Below are 25,482 nucleotides of genomic sequence, written 5' to 3' on the forward strand. Positions count from 1 at the left end.
GGACACTTCTGTTGTTGAATGCCGCCAACATGACAACGTGGAATCTTCTGGGCCGGCCTTTGTTATTGTCACATTTAGGTCCTCAGTGCTATTATCCTTACTCTTAGAGACACGAAGTTGGAGAATCCCCAAGGCTGGAGTTATTGGGGACAGTCTCCCTCCCAGAACCAAAACCTCGGTATCTGAAAGTCTTGTCATGGTGTGATAAAGGCGTCCATCCCACTGGGTTCCAGTCCCACAACTGTATATTTGGGTGCCTTTCCATTCAAAGTCACAATATCTTGAGAGCAAGTGAAACTTACTCACTCGGCAATGCCGTCCCTCTTGCTCTCCAAATCCTCCTGCACTAAGAATAATGCTTGGGCTCAAAAGAACAGAGGCGTGCCCATATCTCTTAAGGTTTGGGCCCTTGCTGTCATTAGTGACTACACTGGCAGGGAAGACGCCTGATGGAGAAGCAGGATCTATTCGAGGAAACGCCTCTGAGGGTGGAAACACCAGAGTTTGGGAAAGAGTGTCTCCTCTAGAAGCGGCCAGAATGAAATAGTGGGCGCACTTCAAATGCCACTCCTCAAACTCATCAAAAGGTTCAAGATTCTCCATGCGCTGGCATTCTTCTGAGGGGAGAAAGCAGCGATAGAATTCATTCATGTCCACAGCACAGCAGGCAGTCCAGCCAGCCTGAAGGAAGCGGTGCTGCTGGGCCTCCACGTCGGGAAAGCAGTCTAGGCCATGCAGGGGAGAATTGAGCTGCCGAAAATGCTGCTGCATGACCTGGCCAAAGGCGTCATGCGGCCTCATCTGCTCGTAGATCACGAAAAGGGCATCAGGAAAACGCTGGGCTGCCCAGGCGATGAGGGCCGCGGCATCACTCGGCTCAAGGTAGGTCAGCACGGCCTCAGCTAGGAGCAGAGTGGGCGCGGCCGCGTTAAGGCCGGCGGCGGCCAGGGCCTGGTCCAATCGCGGGAGCTGCCGCAGGTCCAGGCCTAGGAGGCGGTAGTCCACACTCTCAAAGCACAACGCTGACGCAGGGTCCCTACTCTGGAAAGGCCCGGTTAACGCGCTCAGCTCCGGCGTATCTTGAATCCTCTCCGCTTTGCGCCGGACGACGTCCAGAAAATCTACTTCCCAGACTGCGGCACCGGCCAGCCAGCCCGCAGTTTTCAAGCGAAAATACAGCGAATCTGACCCCGCTCCCAGCGACACGATCTGGGCGCGAGGAGCGCCGGGGGCCGCGCACGTCCGTTCCAGAAAGGCACGCACGCAATGCCCCACGGCGCGTGCGCGGACGTAGTAGCCGCGGTGGATGAGCGGCGCGCGGCGCGCGGTCCCCGGAACGAGCAACGCGGTAAAGGGGTCGTGCACGTACCCGTGCGCGGCCAGGGAACTCTTGCTGAGGGCGCTGCTGTCGTTGGTGCTCTGTACTGCCCCCGCCCGACGCTCGCGGCTCCGCGGGCCCATGGCCGAGGTGAGGGAGAGGAGCGGCGGTCCGTCACGGGGGTGAGCCCTCTTTCGTTCTGCAGTACCCACCTCGGGGATTTCTGTACGGAAAAAGCACCCCTCTTCCGTGACTCCCCTTCCGCGTGTGTGAGCATCACTTCCGCAAAGAGGGCACCTCACCAATCAGAATTGAGGAGGGTGCAGCTTGTGCTAAAGTTCGACTGTGACTGACTTTTTTTGGATTTTCTGGGACTGCGTTTTCGCCGAAGACTGACCCCCTACGGCTTATTGTGGGCACGTGGACTGTGTCAGGGAAGCTCCGGTTGTCCCTTTTCTACAAGCCTTTCCGTCTGAAGGGAGAATTTCGCTAAGTCCTCATAGTTGACTCAGCTGTTAACAGAAATCTTTAAGGGGTGAGTGTGTGGGGACTGACAACCAGACCTCCTTGGACTGCAGGGTCAGCATTGAGTAATCCGGTGGGGCAAAGTAGGGTTAGAACCACTGACCTTGGTTTGTGGGCAAGGAGAAGAAGGGGTCGTTTCTCAGATGCTAACTACTAGTACTTACTCATTTATTTAATGCTTTCATAGTTTAAAAAGAGATCCCATTTAAATCTGAAAACAAGTCATTGAGGCCAGGTGCAAAATGAAACTTTTACAGAGGTTGTGATTCACCCAATAAATGTTTCCCCACAGATATATACTATCAGTTCCCTTGTATTCCGGGCTCTGTGCAAAGCTGACAATAAGTAAAACACTCAGCCTCTGTTTCTCGGTTATAAAATGACATTCCCCTCCACTTCGAAAAGTCTGTGATTCTAGGGTAGTGTTGAATATATCCACGGAAGAGGGAAGTCACAGAAGAGAGGTGATTATTCCCTCTGATACGGTTTGAGTCTTGTCGGGGGTTTAAAATAACCATTAAGTTTCTGAGTTGGGTGTTTGGAAGTCATCACCCGTAGGAAACTGCTTCCAGAGATATTTAGGAGATTTATCATTTATGGATTGGAATTTGGTGACTAACTGCAGGGGCTGAGGTGGAGAAGGAAATCAGGATGACTGTAAGTATGGTTACTTTGAAGCAGTCTAGCAGAATGATTAAGAGCAGGAGTTTAGGAGTCTAGCCCATTTGGATTTGGATACTGGAACTCAGAGGTTTGAGTCAGGATAAAGGTTTGATAACTGAAAAGTGTCTTTAGATTTGGTGTTGAAGAGCTCTTAATGACTTCACAGAGAGCAATTTCTGTGGAGCACAAGGGCAGAATTCATGTTTCAGTGAATGGGAGAAAGTAAATGGAGGCAGCCAGTCTAAATTATGCCTTCAAGGAGCTTAGCTTAAAATGAAAGGAGAGACAGGGCAGTAAAGAGGAATATGGGATACAAGAAAGGTTTTTGTTTGTTTGCTTTTAGGTGGAAGCAAATAATGTACATGCATATTGGTTGCCTGAGGGAAATTAGCCAATGGAGAGAGAGGTTGAAGGAACAGAAAATTGAGATGATTAACTGGTGGAGTAAAGACTTGAAATAGCTAGGAGGGAATGGGATCTAGGGCACAAATTAGTGTTGAGGACAGAAGAATGAATCCTTTTTCTCTGACTTACGAGAGAAGAAAGTATACAGATAAAGGTAAGTTTAGGTGTAAGTGAGGGCAGAGAGAAATAAAACTCTTGCCCGATGGCTTCTGTTATCTCTGTTAACACTGGCAGCTGGGTTGTCAGTTCAGTGTGAGGTGATTGGGTCTAGTGGCGTGTTGAGGTGTTTGGAATTGCCTTTGATGGGAATGGCCTGGGATCTTCATGTCTAAAATGAGAGGAGTAAGTGCTGCTTTCTGAGATGTCTCAGAGTTGATTGAGGGCCAAGGAAGAAGAAAAACAAAAAGAACTGTAGGACTTTTAAAAATATATATAGTGCTGTAGAAGTGAATATTTAATGACAAGTAAAATTTAGGTGATATGTTAGAAATACTACTTTTTTTGATAAAGAACAGATTAAGAAAACTGATTCAGGAAAAAAGAGAATGGAGCAAAATTTGTGATTTGGGTACCATAGGATTGTTTTCTGATTATTATTTTTTAATCTGTTTATTCTTAGGTAAAATGAGGATAATAATATCTCATGGGTTGTTGTGAGGATTAAGTAGAATAACCATCTAAGAAACTTAGCACAGTGCCTGGATCATGATAAGTGCTTAATAAAAAAAGAGTAACACATGTCTTTATTATTCTGAGTTCCCTTTTCTTTTTGGGGCATGAAAAAAATTCTCTGGGAGACAGGAGACTTGGTTCTGGCCCTGCTCTAACTTGATGAAATACAGTACAAATGTAGAAAGATCTTATCTCAATGTGTTGCCTTTCTGCTCCTCACTCCCACCATAGCTTCTTCCCACCCACACCAAACTTAGCCCAGGAAGGTAGAATTTGGCACGGCATGGTATTGTTGATGGTAGTATCTTAGGCATGGATCAGTGAAACAACAGTTTTTTAAATGTGTAAAAATAGTGCTTTTTGGTGGATCTCAAATTTCCAGAGGTTAATATTGTAGCCAGTGGGTCAGTAAATTTACTCACAACTAGTTAAAGGTCAGTCTGGAGGGTGGTTTGAATGTAGCACAAAATAAGATCAGGACCCTAGAGTGGGATTGAAAATATATTTAAAAAGCTAGCCACTTGTCAGATTTATTATCAGCCTGCTATGAAAAATGTCCTTTTAGGCTGTCATTCTATTGTCTAAACATAAAAGTTCTTCCTCTCACAATTCATAATAATAAAATTGTTTTGGAGTTTTTTTTTAAGATTTTATTTAATTGTTTCAGAGAGAGGGAGCACAAGCAGGGGTGGCAGGAAGAGGGAGAGGTAGAAGCAGACTCCCCACTGAGCAGGGAGCCCGATGCAGGGCTCTATCCCAGGACCCTGGGATCATGACTGGAGCTTAAGGCAGACACTTAACTGACTGAGCCACTTGGGCACCCCTGTTTTGCGAATTTTAAAAATTATTTAATTATTTTATAAATAATTTATTATTTATATTAAATTATTAAGTAAATTATATAAATTTATTGATTATTTAACATTTTAATTTATTAAACTTATTTCAGAAAGCAATCAAGTATTACATGCTTGTTGTAAAATCTTCAAATTGCAGAAAACTATGTAAGGTAAGTAAAAGTAAAATTCTCTCCCCTGACCTTTGCCACTTCCAACCCGTAATTATAAATAAATAAAATATGCTTTGTTCATAAATGCCGTCTTTCTAAGCAATATATTTTGTTACTTTTTGGAAGTAACACTATATCATAGAAGTCTTTCCCTATAGTCATAGATATTCAGTTGGATTGAGATATAATTAATTTAGCCAGTAGCCTACTGATGGACATTTAGGTTGTTTCCAATTTTTTGCTATTATATGTTATAAGAAGTGTATTTGTGCATATCCTATAAGATTAGGATAAATTCTTAGAAGTAGAATTATTTGGTCAGAAAATAAATGGTGTTTTGTGTTGTGTGTGTGTGTGTGTGTTAGATATTGCCAAATTGCTTTCCAAAAAGACCATCCCAAGTTCTGTTTCCACCAGAACTTTTACTCATACCTTCACTAATATTGGATATTTTTCTTTTGAGATCCACAATTTTTTCTGGATAATTTTATGTCTTCCACATGAACTTTAAAAATCAATTTCTAAGAAATAACTTTGGGAATATTTTGATTAACACATACTTTAAAAATCAATTTATGGCAAATTGATTTTACCTATGGGAGATGAGGTGTGTTTTTCCATCTTAATGCTGTCTTCTGTATATTTTGGTAGGAGTGTAAGCATATTAGTTAAACAGCCTATCTTTTTCGTTACTATTTATGAAGCACTTACTATAGCATTCTATTGAAATGCCACTTTTATTTCATACTGTGTTGGCCTTTCTGTGGATTTCTGTGGCTCTGTGGTCCTGTACAAACTTGTTTTTTTAAAGATTTTATTTATTTATTGAGAGAGAGAAAGCTCACACAAATGCACAAGCAGGGGAGAGGGGCAGAGGGGGAAGGGGAGAGAGAATCTCCAGCAGACTCCACGCTGAGCCCACAGCCCTATGTAGGGCTTGATGCCACAACCCTGAGATCATGACCAGAGCTGAAACCAAGAGTTGCACTCTTAACTGACTGAGCCACTCAGGCGCCCCCAAACTGTTTTCTTTTTTGCCCATTTTAATATTGTGAAAACTTATTTACCCCCTCTCTATCAATTTATTGATTTGTAATGTGGCAAAAGTATTTATTTTGCAGTTATTGCAAGAATTAAAATAATAGTAAAACCACTTGCTACTTATCTGTTCTGCTCTGAATGAAAACTGCTCTTCTTGGGCGCCTGGGTGGCTCAGTTGGTTAAGCGACTGCCTTCGGCTCGGGTCATGATCCTGGAGTCCCGGGATCGAGTCCTGCATTGGGCTCCCTGCTCAGCAGGGAGTCTGCTTCTCCCTCTGACCCTCCCCCGTCTTATGCTCTCTCTCTCTCTCATTCTCTCTCTCAAATAAATAAATAAAATCTTAAAAAAAAATTGCTCTTCTTATCAACATCATCATTAATATGTGAGAACCCAGAGGTTCAGGGTGGCTATTCTGAAAAATCACTAAATTTCATTTGGAATTTTATCTTATTTATAAGCCACCTTCAGAGGTGAAGGGAAATTAGGATTTATTTATCACCTACAATGTGCTAGGCACTGTCCTAGGTGTTAGGGAGGTAGAATTAGCCATAGTCCTTGTTCTTCTGAAGTTTATGGCTGGTGAGGAAGAAAGACAAGTAAATCAGTGATTGAGATGGGGCGCCTAGGTGGCTCAGTTGGTTGAGCATCAGGCTCTTGATCTCAGCTCAGGTCTTGATCTCAGGGTCTTGATTTAAGCCCCATGTTGAGCTCCATGCTGAGCATGGAACGTACTTAAAAAACAACAATAACAACAACGAAAAACCAGTCCGTGATTGAGAAACAGTGTGACAAAGTGCTAATTTAAAGGTAGTCACTAAATTATATGGGAGCATAGCAGAGGGGAATTTAAATTACTTTATTAATCCTCAGAGCTACTGTGCATTTGTATCCCATTTTTACAAATAAGGAAACTGAAACCATTAGTTTAGTAACTATGCCATACAGCTACTAAATGACAGAACTGGTATAACGATTAATGTGGGTCCATCTGACTCCACTGCCTCCGCCCTTCCTTTACATTTTTTAAACAGCTCAAAAATGTCAACTTTTACCCAAAATAGGCTTTATAAATTTCTTCTTTCAAAAGTAGTTTTATAGGGGCGCCTAGGTGGCTCAGTTGGTTAAGCATCTGCCTTCAGCTTGGGTCATGATTCCAGGGTCCTGGGATCAAACCCTGCATTAAGCCCCGCATGGGGCTCATGCTCAGCAGGAAGTCTGCTTCTCCCTCTCCCTCTGCCCCTCCCCTGGCCCCTGTTTGTGTGCACGCTCTCTCTCAACTAAATAAAATCTAAAAAAAAAAAAAAAGTTTTATAGAAAGGTCTAACAGGTAAGGAATACACCTTACTAAATTTCAGATTTTCATTCACTTCTTACCAGTTTGAGGCCTTTTCTTATTTCTAGGTTAGATTGCTAATTTGCTTAAATAGCATTGAAGGGGCTTTTGTCTTTTGAGGAATAAAGTGGCAGAATTCTGTTTCTTTGTTTTTATGTCAACCGCTGAAAATGTTCACATTTGTTTAAATAGGGGAAGCTGAGCCCAGAGCTACATATACAGGTTATCTTATCAAAATGTATGGACATAAAGCAATCTGAAGGAAATTCAAGACCACAGAATTTACTGACTGAAGCACATTATACTGTTCATAACAAGAATAAGAGTATTTGGAGAAAGACCTTTTTATTCTGCGAAATCATGATGGAAGCAGAAGGACACCAACAGCCACGGAAGACAGCCTTTTACTCAGAATTACCTAAAGTGGTGAGAATTCAACCACAGAATTCTGGAGTGGTTGCTTATTATAAGGATGCCTGTGTTTGTTTTTTCCACAAAGAAAAGTAAATTTTATAGGTAGAATTTGTAAATTTTATAAACTTTAAAAGTTATATAGCTACATCTAGTAGGCAGTTTGCCTAGTGCAGATTACAAACATCAGGTACCTGGTAGGATGCTGTGAATCTGGTGGATACTTGAGAAGTTTTTACTGATTGTATTCTCTTGTTTTAGGAACTTCATGCCCACCTGAATGGATCCATTAGTTCTAATACCATGAAGAAATTGATAGCCAAGAAGCCAGGTCTTAAAATCCACCATCAGATGACTATGATTGACAAGGGAAAGAAAAGAACTTTAGAAGAGTGAGTTTGGGGAGGTTATGGACATACTTCTCTTTATCTCTATTACTGTTTCGAGATTGTAAATAGTCTATAAGAATCCAGATTTTAGTAGTTAAAGGAATTGGGTAGCCATCTGGTATAGAGAGTATAACTTGACAGCATTTTTTTCCAGCTGTTTAGACCACTGACAGTATTTTTAGTGACTTATGTTGTTTGTAAAGTTACACTGTATTAGAATATTCTTTAGACGTGAAAATGTAGGCTTATTGATTTTTCTCCCTGTTTGCTGCTATCAACGGGGTAGGGGGTATGGTAAAGGGAAACTAGTATTTCCCACTTAAGAGTAACATTCTGTTTTCAGTCATTTATCCTTCCAGATCAGTGTAATTTTAAAAAACGTATTCTGTAGTTCTTTGTAATATATAATTAGTATTAGCCTAAAATATATTCATTCGATTTAGTGGGTTTGTCTCGAGTGACAAGTTTTTGATGACTAGAGTATGTTAAAACTTTTCCTGTTGCAGATGTTTCCAGATGTTTCAAATTATTCATCAACTTACTACTAGCCCTGAAGATATTCTAATGGTGAGAAATGAAAAATTTTTAGAGTGGTTTAAAAATTATTAAGTAATTTATGCCCTTCTGGTATTGAACATGAATTTTTGCTTTCGTCAAGTCAAATGAAAAATATTTTCTGCTTTTTTATGGCAACTCTTTTCAAAACCAATGTAAGACATTTGCCAAGGGCTAATATCAAAGACTACATTCAGGGGCGCCTGGGTGGCTCAGATGGTTAAGCATCTGCCTTCAGCTCAGGTCATGATCCCAGGGTCCTGGGATCGAGCCCCGCATCGGGCTCCTGGCTCAGCGGGGAGCCTGCTTCTCCCTCTCTGTCTGCCTCTGCTCATGCTCTCTCTTTCTTTCTGTATCTCTGTGTCTCAAATGAATAAATAAAATTAAAAAAAAAAAAGACTACATTCATTATAAAAGATCTGAGAAGAGAAGCAAGATCAACATATTCTGTTACATAGAGGATAAAATCTTGTCCTGTTTTCCATATGTAACATATTATATGAAATATTTCACCATAGATGAGCATTTCTTTGATAAGGCTTTATCTGTATTGCTTGAGATACTTTTAACTGCCTGGGTGGACAGTATAGAGAATGAAGTTCAAGAAGTACTTAGAGATTGAATGATTAATCCCTAGTCCTTCCCTCTGGGAATGAAGGACTAGAGGACACCACTGTGTTCTCTTATCTGTAGCTCTGTGATACTAGACTCTGATATGGAAGACTGGCTTCTGTATCATTGACTAGGTTGGCATTTTAAAATGTACTCTTTGTAAATGGAGGAAAACAGAATCCTTATCAGTGTTCTTAACGATTAGAAAAAAATGCAGAGTAAGAGGTATAACCTGTGTTTCTGGAAAAATAACTTCTGACTGGTCAAGAAAGAATTTTCCTTCTTGGCTGAAACTGATCCTCATGAAAATTAATCACCTTTTGGTGAGAGAGTTAACTTTAAAAGTCTAGTTCAACAAAAGTTGCTCAAGTGCCCACAATGTTCTAGCACTCTGCTAAAGACTGGGAAATAAGATAGATGGACATGGTCTCTGCCCCCTGAGGAACTTATAGTTGGGTTAGACAGACAGACCCATAAGCAGATAAATCCAACATATGGAGGTTCCTCAAAAAGTTGAAAATAGAGCTATCGTACGACCCAGCAATTGCACTACTGGGTATTTACCCCAAAGATACAAATGTAGTGATCCGAAGGGGTACATGCACCGCAATGTCCACAATAGCCAAACTATGGAAAGAGACAAGATGTCCATCAACAGATGAATAGATAAAGAAGATGTGGTATATATATACAATGGAATATTATGCAGCCATCAAAAAAACAAAAAACAAAATGAAATCTTGCCATTTGCAATGACTTGGATGGCTGGAGGGTATTATGCTAAGCAAAATAAGTCAATCAGAGAAAGACATGTATCATATGATCTCACTGATATGAGGAATTCTTAACCTCAGGAAACAAACTGAGGGTTGCTGGAGTGGTGGGGAATAGGAAGGATGGGGTGGCTGGATGATAGACACTGGGGAGGGTATGTGCTATGGTGAGGGCTGTGAATTGTGTAAGACTGATGAATCACAGACCTGTACCTCTGAAACAAATAATACATTATATGTTAAAAAAAAAAAAAAAAAGATAGTAGAAAGGGAAAAATGAAGGGGGGACATCGGAGGGGGAGAAGAACCATGAGAGACTATGGACTCTGAGAAACACCCCCTTTTAGAGGGGAGGGGGTGGGGGGATGGATCAGCCTGGTGATGGGTATTAAAGAGGGCACGTATTGAATGGAGCACTGGGTGTTATACACAAACAATGAATCATGGAACACTACATCAAAAAAAAATAAATAGGAAAAAAAAATCCAACATAATGAGGTAAGCTGTGTGTTAGAGATACGTACAGGGACTTATAGGAACCTAAAGGAGGCTTGTCTAATTAGCCACTCAACAGATACCATTGAATGCTGCTAGGAATGTCTCACTTTCTGTTGTTGATTGTCACCGAGCAAAACTGACGAAATCTTGGATTCTGACAGCTTATCTAGGGCTACAATAATGCCATGCTCATTATTTTATTCCTTTCAAAGTTGGTAAAAAGCTTTATTAAAATGAAGTAAGGGGGCGCCTGGGTGGCTCAGTCAGTTAAGTGTCTGCCATTGGCTCAGGTCATGACCCCAGGGTCCTGTGATCAAGTTCTGCATCAGGCTCCCTGCTTCTCCCTCTCCTTCTGCCCCTCTGCCTGCTTGTGATTTCTTTCTCTCTCTTGCTCTCTCTCAAATAAATAAAATTTTAAAAATAAAATAAAATGATGTAAGGAAGGGCCCCTGCTTGGGTGCTTGGCTCAGGTCAATATTTCAGGGTCATGAGATGGAGCCCTGCCTTAGGCTCAGTGGGGGAGTCCGCTTGGGGATTCACTTCCTCTGCCCCTCCCCCAACTCTTGCTTGCATGCGCTCTCTCATATAAATAAATCTTTAAAAAATATAAAATGAGGTAAGGAATTAAGATTTTGTGATTTGACTTAGTGGTACTAGAATGAGCAACTTTAGGTGGTTCAGAAGGATGACAGAGTAAAGTTAGTAACATTTACATATAATAAATGAACCCTGTGTGGGAGTAAGCCAAGAAATTCTTTGTTCATAAATGTGGGACCAAGAGTTTATGGATCATTTAACAGTCTGGTCAAGATGATCTGGATGTAATCTCAAAGAGAAAGGATTGGAATATGCTTGAAGTAATACTAACTATTACATGTGCCAGACACTACATTCAAGACTACTCTCTGAGGTGGGTATCTTTATTGTTCCCTTTTTGCAGATGAAAAAAACCCCTGAGCCTTAAATTGATTACATGTAACTTGTTCAAGGTCACTCACAGAGTAAGTGGCAGAATTGACTATCTTTGTCTGGTTCCAGAGCCCATGTTCTTTCTCATTCAGGAGATGCAGTCTTACTGTCCTTTGAGTAAGCAGAAACTTAACTAATTGTGATGTACTCTATCTGAAGAAGGAACTCAAGTAAGAGTTTGCCTCAGTACCAGTTGCTGTATGGAGCAGAAAGGGCTGAATCTGGCAGACACAGATGTGGACCCCAAGGAAGTATTATTGGACATGGGTAGGGATGATTCCACAGGCCTCACCATGGCCTAGAGAAATCGTCCCATTGCTCTCATTCCATACTTGCCAACAGCCTTCTGTGGTTCTATTTGGTTTCACTGGCAGCTCAAGAAACCGAGAAAGAGGGTGCCTTGGATAGTAGCTCTGGTCTCCTCCGTCACGGAGGACTGCCAGTTCATGCCCGAACTTCACCCTCCCTGTCAAGGCTGCATCACAGATAGGCTTCTGCATTGGCCGCATGGGAGCTGGGGTGGGGGGAGTTGGCTTCTTTGTGTCTGCTCTGGAGCCGATGACAAGATGCAGTTCCTCAGCCTGCACAGATGAGGCCCACACTCTGGTGGTAGCATGGGCAGCAAAATGGGAGTTTGGGGGGCACCAGTGCCATGGGGTCCAGTGCCTATGGTGATGGTACAGAAGCTGCAGGGTCATGCTCAGTGGTGTAGGAAGCCGTGGTGTCTTGCTTGGTCCAAGAGTGTCACATGATTTTGAACGCTTTTGTGTTGTCCTGAGCTGTGTAGTCTCTGAGGCTGATTCTGCAGATCTCCTGGTGAATCTGAGCTTAGTATATTTATATTCTAATATTCCAATAAATTCCTTTTTGGCTTTAGTTAAGCGAGCGTGGCATAGGCACACACACACGCGCACACACACACACACACACCCAACCAGATGAAGCCCAGACCTTGGATTACAGTGAGTCCACTAAAGTAGTGCCGCCTTGTTAGGCACTGTCTACACAATCCGCCAGCCCTTGTTCCTTTGCCAGGACACTGCACTAGCCTGTTCATGTGCATATAGTCAAAACTGGTTAAGATTAGGGTACCAACTACAAAGACTAGCTAGGGCTGGTTGTCAGAGCATTTCCAACCTGGTCCTTTTTTCTTCTAGATTTAGTATTTTTTTAGGATTGATCGCAGAGAAGGAAAATAATGCCTTCATCCTTTTGATATCATTTACCCTGGTCATTTAGTCATTTTTGGGTTGTTGAAATTTGTGCTAAATTGGATACCATTTTACTCATATTTATCACCCATTTTCTTTGTCAAAGAGAGATTTTTCTTAGTACTCCTGGAGAAAATTTCACCCTGCCTGAAGAAACTTTTGCAAAATACAACTTATTCATAAATAACTTGAATAAGAACCGTAAGCCATGACTTTGAACGGTACATCAGTAATGCCTAATTGTTTTAGCCACTTATTTCCATATGTACCTTCCTAGTACTACACACTCATAAGTAGTTTTAGTTCTGCCTCTTTTTCTGTTTTATCAGCTACTGTTATGAACACTAGGAAATGGAGAAATGGCTAAAAGGAGAGAAGAGAAACAAAAAGTGTGTGTGATGTGCAGATTTGGATTTAATGTGAGAATGAGGGTTGTGATGGGAACTCTTGGAAGTGTTACAGTCTTATCACAGTCTCCAGCAGGGGTATGACAAAGCAGGTCATCTTAACCACATGAGAGACTTGGAACATTTTTTGCAAATCAAATTTAATTTGTGAAATAAAGCTGTAGCATTGGGCATTTTCATTGGGACCCTTACACTAACATTATCAATATTGTGTCCATTGCCTTAACTATCAGGTCACAAAAGATGTCATTAAAGAATTTGCAGATGATGGTGTCAAGTACCTGGAACTAAGGAGCACACCTAGAAGAGAAAATGCTACAGGTAGAGTTTAATTACTTCTCAGCAAATATACTTTTTTCCTCTGTGCTTTGATGATTCATGTGTTTATAAGTTGAGAATATGAAGCATTTGCTTTAACACTGTTGTAGAGTCAACAGTCCAAATCTTCTGATGTACATTAATGATGTACATTATTTTTTTTTTAAGATTTTATTTATTCATTTGACAGAGAGACACAGCGAGAGAGGGAACACAAGCAGGGGGAGTGGGAGAGGGAGAAGCAGGCTTCCCGCAGAGCAGGGAGCCCGATGCGGGGCTCGATCCCAGGACCCTGGGATCATGACCTGAGCTGAAGGCAGACGCTTAATGACTGAGCCACCCAGGCACCCCAGTGATGTACATTATTAATGAGTGAGTTGTTAAGTTAAAAAATCAGGTCAAGGATTATCTGTTTAAGGGAAATTAAAAGGCCTACAAAAATTTTGCTTGTTCTTGTTTTTTTCTCACTCTGAGGAAAGAATGTTTGCTCCTTATAGTTACATTGTCTTAAACAGAGGCTACTTCTTGCTCCTTGCATTGAGGGCACTTGTGAGACAGTGCCACTGAGTAGATGCTGAATCATGTTTTATGACAATCACAGAAATGAAGGTTTTTCAGTCCCTTCTCAGAGACTGATAGTGTCTTAAGCCAGGAGCAAGGGGTGAGGTAGTAAAACCTCTCTGGATGGAGATGAGTGGATCTGGATGTGGTCTGGAGAAATTTCCTGGAACCCTCTTTTCATAAGGGCAGTGTGGAGAGATGTTATGCAGTGTCCTTGGGTCCCTCTTAGTCCCTTGTCTGTGACCTGAAAAGGCTCTGCCAGTTCATCTTGCACCCTGACATGTGCAGTCCAGTTATTCAGGGGATAAACTTTTTAAAACTACATAAAGTAAGTGTTGAAATGGGACAAGCAGAAGATTCTTATCTCGCATTTTTAAATTGTAGGATCAGTTCCAGATTATGCTGGTGAGGATAGTGAAAGGGAAGGAGAGAAGAAACCTGCCACTTACTGGAACTAGTTCGCCCTTTGAATGGAGATTCCAGGAGGGATGCTAACCTGATATGCAACAAGAGGGGAATGGTTAAATAAGGGTTAATGGAATGTGAGGCAACCATTAAAAATATTTGCGAAGATACTATAAAGATTTGGGGATAACACTCGGAATACAGGACTGTATTAAACAACTGAACAGGATACATATATACATAGTAGCCTCTCATCTATTCAAAAAACATTTATACTTAGAAAAACAAAGAGTGGTTATCTCTGAGTGGTGGGATTATAGGTTACACACTTTTTTCTTTTATAATTTTCTGTGTTACTTGAGATTTTCTGCCAAAAGAAAGCATTTTATGATTGGGTACGACAGTATTTTAGAGGGGGTTGTTCTGGAGAGTGCTCTCAGAGCCCCCAGAAGACGACTTGTACACCCAAAATTGGAAGAACTGCTCTAGTACCCTGGACAGGAAACACTGAGCCTGGCCAGGATTGAAGAGGCAGGAACCCAAGAGGGGATTTTTTTTTTTCTGGACCAGCAGGAAAACATTCTGCTAATAGAGAAAAATGGTTTGTTTTTGTTTCTTTTTTTTTTTTTTTAAGGATAGGCCTTAGAAAAGGCTGTTCTTGTTTTGTTAGAACAGGCATTTTAGATTTTTATAGCAATTTGTGAGAATAGTTGTTTTTTTTGTTTTGTTTTGTTTTGTTTTGTTTTTAACTAGGCTCCCCACTGAACACAGGGCTTGAAATCATGACCCTGAGATCAAGAGTTGCATGCTCTACCAGCTGAGCCAGCCAGGCGCCCTGTGAGAGTAGTTTTATGTCTGTTGGATCTAAGAATACTTTTTAAATGGGCTTATATTTTGTATGTCTTTTTTTCCATTTCTGCTTTCTCATACTTCATTTTTAAAAATTTATTAAAGTACAGTTAGCATTTATGAAAATGTACCCATAGGGCTATGTTTTAACTCATCTTTAATCATGCCCTTGTCACAGCATAAAGTAAAAATGTAATTGTTCATAGAGGGATGCTAATGTTAAAGGATGAAATAGTTGATGATGTCTTGACAAATATTTTCTTTATGTCCTTTCCAGGAATGACTAAAAAGGCTTATGTGGAATCTGTACTTGAGGGCATAAAACAGTCCAAACAAGAAAACATAGACATTGATGTTAGGTAAGAAGCATTGTACCTTAGTGGTCACCATTTAAAAAAAAACTAGAATGTGAAAATGTTATTATTTTGATCATGAGTGTAATAGATTTTTATAAATCAAACAATAACTGATTTTTATCTTAGAAAAATGGAGTCAAAAAATCTATTGCTTAAAAGTTGAGAATGCAGTTCTGAATTTGTTCATGTGGCAATAAAATTCTGAGTACTGGGGCGCCTGGGTGGCTCAGTTGGTTAAGCAACTGCCTTCGGCTCAGGTCATGATCCTGGAGTCCCGGGATCGAGTCCCGCATCGGGCTCCCTGCTCGGCAGGGAGTCTGCTTCTCCCTCTGACCCTCCTCCCTCTCATGCTCTCTGTCTCTCATTCTCTCTCTCAAATAAATAAATAAAATCTTTAAAAAAAAAAAAAAAAAAAATTCTGAGTACTGTTGCTCTAGAGAAGTATGGCTTCCCATTGCTCTTCAGCCAAAATCCAGACTTCTTATTGTGGCCTGCAGGGTCCCATGTGATCTGGTTGCCTCTCTTCAACAGCCTTATGTGGGCCACTTGTCATTGTTACACACTGGTTTGCTCTCTGTTCCTCAAATAGGCCAAGACTGTCCCACCTCAGTATCTATGTACTTCCTGTTGCTTTTGCCTAGAACACGCTTCCCACCATATCCTTGCATGGTTGGCTTTTCATTATTGAGTTCTCATTTTGGCTGTCACTTCCTCAGAGGGCCTTCCTTGACCACCTTATCTAAAGTGCCCCCCCAAATCCTCTAGTAATCCTTTTTATTTCCTTTATTGCACTCTTCTTAACAAGATCAGAAATTATCTTGTTTGGGCGCCTGGGTAGCTCAGTCGTTTAGCATCTGCCTTTGGCTCAGGTCATGGTCCCCGGGGTCCTGGGATCAAGCCCCGCATCGGGCTCCCTGCTGGGCGGGAAGCCTGCTTCTCCCTCTCCCACTCCCCCTGCTTGTGTTCCCTCTCTCACTGTGTCTCTCTCTGTCAAATAAATAAAATCTTAAAAAAAAAATTATCTTGTTTTATTTGTACATACATACCCACTAGAGTGTAAATTCATGAGGCCAGGAACCTTGTCTTTTGCCACTACCCTTCCAGTACTTAGAACAGAGGCGACACATAATCAGGGCTCAATAAGTCCTTGAAGGAAGAAAGCTACCTGTATAGTTTCTGGCTATAAAATCTCTCCAAATTAAGCTTAGCTAGACTAATACCCACACCCCTCCCAAAAAGAAGCAGGCAAAAGACAAGAAGAGAATTAAGAAATGAAGACCTACAAATGACCAATAAGTGTATAGGGAACTATTTAATCTCACTAATCAGATAATTTTTAAAAAAAATTTATTTGAGAGAGAGAAAGTGTGCAGAGGGTGGGGGAGGATCAGAGGGAGAGAGAGAATCTCAAGCAGGCTCCCCGCTGAGCGTGGAGCCTGACATGGGGCTCAGTCTCACAACCTTGAGATCATGACCTGAGCCGAAATCAAGAGTTGGACGCTCAACCGACTGAGCCACCCAGGCACCCCAATCAGATAAATTTAAAATATTACAATGCCATTTCAACAGCTCCCCCCAAAACAAGGTAATAACCAGTTTGTGAACTTACACACTGCTAGTAAGCATATGTAATAAATAAAACCTCTTTAAAAAGCAGTATGTATTAAGATGTACAAAAATGTTTCTTTTTGACGCAGTACTCCACTTCTAGAAATGTATCCTAAGGAAATAAATTGATTTTTGTGTAAGATTCTTTATTGTAGTGTTACTTATTTATGTTTATTTTAAAGATTTTATTTATTTGAGAAAGAGTGAGAATTGAGAGAGAGAGCATCAGCAAAGAGGAAGGACAGAGGGAGAAGCAGACTCCCTGCTGAGCAGGGAGCCCAACTCTGGGCCAATCCCAGGACCCCGGATCATGACCCGACCCAAGGCATATGCTTAACTGACTGAGCCACCCAGGCGTACCTATAGTGTTATTTATAACAAAAAGTGGAAAACATCCTAAAACATTTAGCAGAGGACAGTTACATTATGTTATGTTCATATGATTTATATTGTTTTCTAACATTATTTAATGACAGGAGAAATCATTAAGTTAAAAAAAAAGTGCATTTATATATAGTTGATCCAAATTTTGTAAATAAATAAATGCTGGAGGAATGTAAAAAAATAGATAAATTAAAAAATGCTGGAGGAAAATTATACAATATTAACAGGGGTTCTCTGGGTATTAGATGCCTTGTAGAATTCCAGCTAACATGAAGAATGAATTTGTATCAGCTATTGGATATGTGTTAGAATTAGAATATTACCAGTTTTTTAACACTTAATGAAATAATGGATCTAAGCCTCCTGATGAAAGAACACACCATCACTTACGAAATACTCTTGCTAAAAAATTGAATTTGATCAAGCCTCCAGACTAGTTCCAATTTTCAGTTTATTGGAGATATAAGAGACGGGAGAAACAGGTTAAGGACACAGGAATGCACTCGGCAAAATGCACATTGTAGGAAATTTCATAGAACAAAGGACGTGGTTTCTTTAAGTTCAAGAAATAAATTCAAGAAAAGTGGTGGGGGTTTATGGAGAAGGGGGAAGGTGGGGCCTGGAGGGAGCGCCTCTGGATTAAAAGAGACTTGGGATGCATTGACCAACACAGTGCGTGGACTTTAGTTGAATTCTGAATCAAACAAACTAAAAAACAAATGCAAGAATAAAAAAAACATGAAACGTTTAAGAATTTGAACACTAGATGTTTGGTGCTGTTTAGGAATTTATGGTCTCATGCCCTCTGGCAAAGTAAGCTGTCCTGTCAGTCAGGCTGTACTTCTACTAAGTAAATTTTACATGTAGCCTGCTGTACCTCTCTGACCATACTCAGAGTTGTCTTTTTCATCTGCACTGTATTTGTTTTCAACTGTGTTTTTTTTATATTAAAGGTATTTGATAGCAATCGACAGAAGAGGTGGCCCTTCAGTAGCCAAGGAGACCGTTAAACTTGCTGAAGAGTTCTTCCTCTCTACTGACAATACAGTTCTTGGCCTTGACCTCAGTGGAGACCCTACTGTAAGCTGTTTTTCCTAAATACATTTTATTTCTGAAAAGTAGAATCAATTTGTGGGGTAAGGATTAGCTTGGGGCATCCTGCATTCTCCAGAGGTCTACCAGACACTCTGTGTGGATGAAAACCTATTCTTAAATAAAATCTTTAAAAAAAAAAAAAGGGGGCAGGGGGTGGCACCTGGGTGGCTCAGTCAGTTAAGCATCTGCCTTCAGCTCAGGTCAGGATCCCAGCCCAACATGGGGCTCCCTGCTCATCGGGGAGTCTGCTTCTCCCTCTTCCCCCTGCTCGTTCTCTCAAATAAAATCTTTAAAAAAAAAAAAGACCTATTCTGCCCTGGATGACCAGAATGTCTATAGTAGCTATTCTCAACCAGGGTTCTGTGAAAGAATTAAGCCCTCTAAAAAAGAAAAAAGAATAAGATTTGAATGAGAGGAGAGAAATTAATTCATTACATACAATGCATGTCTAATAATTAATTAATACTTAAGTATGGGTAGGCCTTAATTATCTTGTAGAACCCCTAATGAGAAAGACTGGCCTAGGGCTTCTTGAATGTCAGATTCAAGCACAGTGTCTCACTCGTGTCACTATTGACGTTTTGGGCCAAATAATTTTTTGTCCTGGGAGGATGCCCTGTGTATTGCAGGATGTTTAGTAGCATCCCTGTCATCTCTACCTGCTAGATACCAGTAGCACCCTCCTAGTTGTGACAACCAAAAATGTTTCCAGATACTGGCAAGTGTCCCCAGCGTGGGAGGAGGTGGGGGGGGGGGGCGTGGTAGTGCAGAATTGGCCCTGGTTGAAAACCACTGGATTTGGAGAGTCTCAGGAAACTGGTCCTTATGGCTTTGTTTAAACCTGGACTATTGTGTTCTTATTTCATTCATCCATTTGGTAGAAGCTTTCTTTACTGTAATCATACAGGTTCCTGAATCAGGTGACTTTTCCTTAGCACTAGATACCTAGATTTCCTTACAGAACTAAAATTTGGTGACCTCTATATCTAGCATGGCTGATTGACATCAGGTTCACTCATATGTGACTTAACATTCTTGAGGGCAGGGATTGGGTCTTTGCCAGCTTTATATTCCCTCAAGTGTCTAGCACATTGTAGGTGCTTTATAAATGAAATTTTCAAATGAGTCAATCTGCCATTTTTTTCCTTGCCATTATTTTATTCCTTTGTTTATTGACACAAAGTACCTAATTCTTCAGTTTGCCCAGAATTCTCATTCATCTTCATTTTAACTTTTATCAAGGTAGGACAGGCAAAAGACTTCCTGGAACCTCTTTTAGAAGCTAAAAAAGCAGGCCTGAAGTTGGCATTGCATCTTTCAGAGGTAAATAATAATGTAAAATTAGGCTGGAGAAGATAAATTACAGTGAAAATAATAATCATTTGTAAATGGCTAAAAGTAAACCTGGAGGTAAAAAAAAAGTAGAAGAGGAGGAATGTAGAAATGTTTTTAAATGTAAATTATAATGCTAAAGGTATGACTTGCTTTAGTCCCTTGTTACTGGTTTTATGTTTTTGTCATTCCTGAGGGTGGCTGTTGACTCACGCTACTGCTGTGTTGTTAAAACAGCTATTGACATCTTACTAGAGAAAATGGCTAAGTTTTCATCATCAGTCTTGTCATTGGAAGCTGACACTGAGAAAAGCACCAGTTCATCTCACTTGTCCTCATAGGGTAAGGGACCTGAATATATCACATGCACTGGCGAGAAAGGAAGTAGCTCATCATTATTTTATGAGGCTCATCAGAAGATCGGGTGCCCCTCGTTGGGCCCCAGCTCCTTGGCAACATGAGCACAATGACAGATAATGTACAGATAATGGCTGGAGAATAGTCACTTTCTTAAGCACATCCCTGTGAGGCAAACAAGGGAGTCAACTACACTTTCCCCCATTTTACAGATGGATTTACTTTCTATGTCAGTACTTCTATTTGTTTTCTTTTTTTTGACATACAAAAAGCTGCACGTGATTAATGTACACAGCTCGATAAGTCTGGAGTTTATTGTCTCAAGTGCAGGAAATAATACTTAGGCTACTTACCTCACACGGTTATTTATGAATATTAGATGCAGTAATGTATAAAGGTTGAATAGCATCATGATTTAAAGATTAAGGAAAAAATTGGAGCTTGTCAGTGCTGATGTTTTTCATGTCTGTAAGCAAAGAGTCAGTAATCTGGTGGCAGAACTTAAAATCTAGGATCTGTGTTTCCACACTCTGATCAAAAAGATCTTTCACTCGTAGGACATCCTCTTGCTAACCTGATGTCTGATTAAAGCTATTGGTCAATTAAATGGAACAGCCAGCATGTGTTACTGTGACCAGTTATCTGTGGTCTTTGTGCACAGCATTAGAACCGTCTCTTTACCTTAGTCTCTGTTGCTTTTCTTTTTCTTTTTTTCTTTTCTTTTGTCTATTTGTTTCTTTAAAATTTTTTTTAAATTTTCTTTATTCTGTTGCTTTTTTTGTTGGATGCATTGGACATAAAACATTTCATTTCAGCATGTTATGGTCATTTGTCTTGTAGGCTATCTAGTAGATAAAGAGTACAGCTAGACCTTTTCATGGTAGTTGTGGTATGTATGTAGCTGGCCGTGTCAAAATAAAACATGAATGGGGCACCTGGGTGGCTCAGTCAGTTAAATGTCCAACTCTTGATTTCCACTCAGGTCATGATCTCAGGGTTGTGAGATCGAGCCCCACGTGGGTTCTGCATGGAGTCTGCTTGACTTTCTCGCCTTCTCCCTCTGTCCCTCCCTCCCACTTGCACTCATTCTCTCTCTCCCTCTCTCTCAAATAAATAAATAAAATCCTTAAAAAAATAACAAAACAGGAGCACACTGCACAGAGAATCTGGGCCCTGAAGTCAGATAGAGCTCCATGACCTTAGACAACTTTAAAAAAAAATACTTTGTATTTTAACTACAAAAGTTAGGTATATCTGAAGAAATTCCAAGTGTAGAGAAGTGTAATGTAGAAGGAAAAAAATAAAAAATGAAAGGTCCCTTTCTCGTTTCAGTTCTGCTCCCGAGTTGATCCTGTTACTTTTTCTGAACTTTAATTTCTTCATCTTAGTACTTTGTAAGATTCTTGTGAGGTTTAAAGGAGAATTTATGTGAAAAGGCACAAAGCAGGTCTAAAAGTGTTTATTATTATTACCCTTGCTAACTATAATTAGTATTATCATTGAAACGAATCTAGAAGAATATTGGGAAATGAATGGGAAAATAAAGGCAAAGAAGAGAGCTGGGAAGGTATAGGTGGTTCAGCTTTCCAGAATGTCTGCATTATCTTCTCTGAGGGACAAAGTAGCTGGCTACAGAAAAAGGTACCTTTAAGAACCACTGAAAGAGGTTATTGATGCCCTCTCCCCCCCCCCCTTTTTTTTTTGAGATTCCAAACCAAAAAAAAGAAACACAAGTACTTCTGGATCTGCTTCCTGACAGAATTGGGCATGGGACATTTCTCAACTCCTCTGAGGGAGGATCCCTGGATCTGGTAGACTTTGTGAGGCACCACCAGATACCACTGGGTAAGGTTTAGGGCTTCACGTCCTCCAGACAAGACTCTATACATTTGTCCTCAGCCACCAGGTTGCAACCCATATGTGGAGAAGTACTGTTCTAAATATGTAAGTGTCATTTAGAAATTAAAAGTTGCTTGGTACATGTGCCTCTTGAGCCTTATTTAAGTAACAAAGTTTTAGCTTCCATTAGAATATAAGCTCCATGAAAGCAGAGCCCTTGTCTGTCTTGTTCACTGCGACATTCCCCAGTTCTTGGAACTCAATAATTATTATATTGAAGGAATAAGAGTCATCTAGTATTTCAAAATGACTTTAACCAAATTAATATGTGTTATGAAAATGTGTGACATTTATTTAAAAATTAAGAATTATGGAAGATTCCAAGACATATTTTTATGTGTGTTGACTGTTACACACTTGTTTGTCTACATGTGTATCCCTGGAGCTGCTTTTATTTAACAACAAATATTTATGAAGTGCCTATTCTCTTTCAGTCACTGTCAAATTGCTGGGAAGAGAGCAGTAAACAAAACAGGCAAAGGTTTCTTTCTCAAGGAACTTATATTCTAGCATAGGTAAGAGACAGTAAACGGTTACACAAGAAAATGTCAGTGTTAAGTTCTTTGAAGAAAATTAAACAGTTAGATATATTAGTGATGAGATAACCACTTTCAATTGGATGGTCGGGGAAGGCCTTCTCTGGAGGGAAAAAAGCAGTTGGCTGAAAACCATTTTACTGAATGATCAATTTGCTAAATTTATAATTTTATCAATTTTTAACACGTGTGTGGGTGTGTTTTTTTAATTACTTACAGAGTTTTCAGCAATTCATAATGAGATTTTTTTTTTCTTTTTACTAAGGACATTTTTAAACATCCCCAGAAGTTGAGAAAATGGAAACCACCTGCATAGTTATCTTAGTGTGGTGGCTCAGCTCTGCACCCAGCAGTGTGAGGGGGCAGGCTGCCATCCCTTGGACTGAGTGGCCCTATGTTGAGGCTGCCTTATCATACTGAGCTGACACCATCAACCAAGTCAGTGAAGTATTTCTGCTCTGGCTGGGGAGCTCAGTATAGTGTGTCAAGGCAGGAATTTGTTAATAATAGAAGTCATTCTTAAGATGGACTTACTTGCAGCAGACAGGGAATAGATGGTTGTCTGAGTAAAGGAGTTTAGGGGTTTTCTTTAAGTCCATTTCTGCTCTTGGCTTTTTTATAATACTGTAGCCCTCAAGCAGTGCTGCTATTTTGTTTTAGCCTCCACTGTAAGACCGGGAAGAAGTGCAGCAACCCCTCAAAAATTCCTTCATGATTCTTCCCTGCTTTCACCATGGTGACTGGCTTATAACATTCCCCTTTCCTCTCCATTTTGGATAAAAGAAAGGGGGAAGCACATAGCTGTGAAGGGGATATTAATTCTCTGCCTGGTACAGTTGCTGCCAAAAGTTGCAGCACAAAAATTCCTCATGTATCTACTTGGTGAACACTGATGAATGAGTCTACTAATCTGCTTTTAATAAGAGACTTTTTCCTCCTTTCATCTAGAACTCTGTTTGACCTCAAACATCAAAAGTCAGACAGTTCCATCTTATGACCAGCATCATTTCGGATTCTGGTACAGCATTGCCCATCCATCTGTGATCTGTGTAAGGTGTTTTGTATGAAGTATTTTGCTCCTTTTTCATTTCATTGTTGCATTAGGTCAGACATTCACTACTAGCTGACTGCCTTTCGTGCCTCAGGGTGCTGCCCAGGTAGAGGAGTGAGAGAGGATCAGGGCATGAGAGGCTACAGAGGGCCAGGGTGACTCAGGTTTGGCTCTATGGGTAAAGGTCCTAGGCAGTGCCCAGAGGAACATAAAAAAATACTGATGCCCAAGTACCCATCCCTTGCGATTCTGTTTTATTTGATCTGGGGTGAGTCCTGTACACAGATACGTTTTAAAAGCTTCCTAGTGATTTTTATATGCAGCCATGGTTGAGAGCCATTGCCCTGGTGTTTTTGTTTTAAAAAGGATAAACAGACCTATTTAGTTATAGCTATGTATGGATGCGTTTATAGACCTGTTTAGACTCTTAAAAGAAGCATGGTAAACAGGAAAATAGACTAAACGTAAGTTACTGTTTTTTTAAAAAATCATTTCCTTGTTCATTTTAAAACTGGTTTTTTTGGTTTTTTTTTTTTTTTTGGCAGACTGATGATAAGGGTGTTTTTGCAACACATCTTTCTCAAGAGTACCAACTGGCAGCTGAAACATTTAATTTGAACCAGTCTCAGGTGTGGGATCTGTCTTATGAATCCATCGACTACATCTTTGCTTCTGACAGAACCAGGTCTGAACTGAGGAGGAAGTGGAATCATCTGAAACACAAAGTGTTACATTTTTAAGCTGCACTGAGGTGAACTACTTTTGAGTATGTGTTGCAACCAAGATCTTCCTGCCATATCACACTTAGTAAACTGTCCATCCCTCCCTCTGAAGCACAGCAGCCCGGTACCAGGGGCTCCATCACCAGCACCTTATTCAGGGCCGGTGCCCAGTAAATGTTTTAAACTGACTGGCAGGCTCTGAGGTCTTACAGCGTTTACCTCCATGCTGCTTACCGGAAGGGACTTGAAAGTGGCTGCTAACTAAACTCCGCATTCCACCAGAGATTTGACTTAACAGTCCCTCTCCATTAGTGATCATAAAACTTCAGGAAAATCAAAGGAGTTTCTAATTGGGAAAAGTTTTGGAATAACTAAGTCGAAAGATGAGAAGAGGGAAAACAAATTGCCACCAAACCTTTAAGCCTTGTAACTTGTGACAGCAGCGCTCTGTATTTTGTTTTGCTTGTTTTACTCAAACTCCCTTAAGTATTCCCCAAAACTTGACTCCAGGCTATACTGCATACCATGGATTTTTGTGAATACCCAGTAGTCAGGGTTAATCTACTTTGGAAGACCCTAGTGACAGACAAAACTAGCTTCTGAGATCTGGCTTTGCCCCTCTCATGATTAATCCCCCTGGAATCAAGGTGGTGGGTTTTTTTTAAATGTTCCTACCTTACCCTTCTGTTATTTTGCCATAATGGAGCTATACCAACCAGACACTTCTTGAGGTCTAAGGTACTTTAGGCTTCTATTTCCTGCCTTTAATCTGACTTCCAGTTGTTCCAAAGTTTTGTTTCTGAAAGAGCACTGTGGTGGATGTAGGAGTAATTTAAGCTCCTAACTAAAATATATCCATATAACATGTTACTTTAAGCACCATGGTATCAGAGAATACATACCATTTTATATGTCTAAACTTTGATATGCATCTCACTGGATAGTTGAGTATATAGGAGTAAAGTTTTCATTTTAGATTTTGAATTGAATGATGGAAGAATTGATTGCTCCTATCTCAGCTTCCCTTTCCTACCTGGTCACCATAAAAATAGTTCTCTACAGAGTTGATAAGACTCAGCCTCCATATTCTGATTATAGTAAAAGAGAAATGGCAGCAACACAGAGAAAATATATGTTATTAAGTTCTGTAGCACTGGCCATAGCCAAGCAATAAAAGGAAGAATGTGGGGCACCTGGCTGGCTCAGTCAGTGGAACGT

The 25,482-nt window shown here is 40.5% G+C and overlaps 2 protein-coding genes across 4 annotated transcripts in view; one reads left to right on the forward strand and one right to left on the reverse strand.

The window, feature by feature from the left end:
* Positions 1 to 25,482, reverse strand: part of ZSCAN29 (zinc finger and SCAN domain containing 29) — an 83,378-nt gene that overhangs the window by 45,008 nt on the left and 12,888 nt on the right. The window lies entirely within an intron of this gene.
* On the forward strand, positions 1,183 to 25,476 carry ADAL (adenosine deaminase like). Of its 3 annotated transcripts, none has more exons than XM_032417271.1 (12): positions 1,183 to 1,500; positions 4,533 to 4,592; positions 7,159 to 7,392; positions 7,639 to 7,769; positions 8,273 to 8,333; positions 13,025 to 13,112; positions 15,202 to 15,283; positions 18,226 to 18,352; positions 19,610 to 19,690; positions 21,763 to 21,901; positions 23,440 to 23,540; positions 24,088 to 25,476. In XM_032417271.1, exons 1-12 carry the CDS (start codon positions 1,267 to 1,269, stop codon positions 24,280 to 24,282), a joined length of 1,533 nt encoding a protein of 510 aa, XP_032273162.1. In that variant the 5' UTR covers positions 1,183 to 1,266; the 3' UTR covers positions 24,283 to 25,476. The 3 variants fall into 3 exon arrangements, with proteins under 3 accessions (XP_032273162.1, XP_032273163.1, XP_032273164.1); XM_032417272.1 differs by having other exon boundaries at positions 1,464 to 1,853; positions 24,088 to 24,282; XM_032417273.1 differs by lacking the exon at positions 4,533 to 4,592 and having other exon boundaries at positions 1,464 to 1,853; positions 24,088 to 24,282.

Source organism: Phoca vitulina, unplaced genomic scaffold (genome assembly GCF_004348235.1).
Source record: "Phoca vitulina isolate PV1807 unplaced genomic scaffold, GSC_HSeal_1.0 scaffold20, whole genome shotgun sequence".
In the NCBI taxonomy this organism is placed as follows: domain Eukaryota; kingdom Metazoa; phylum Chordata; class Mammalia; order Carnivora; family Phocidae; genus Phoca; species Phoca vitulina.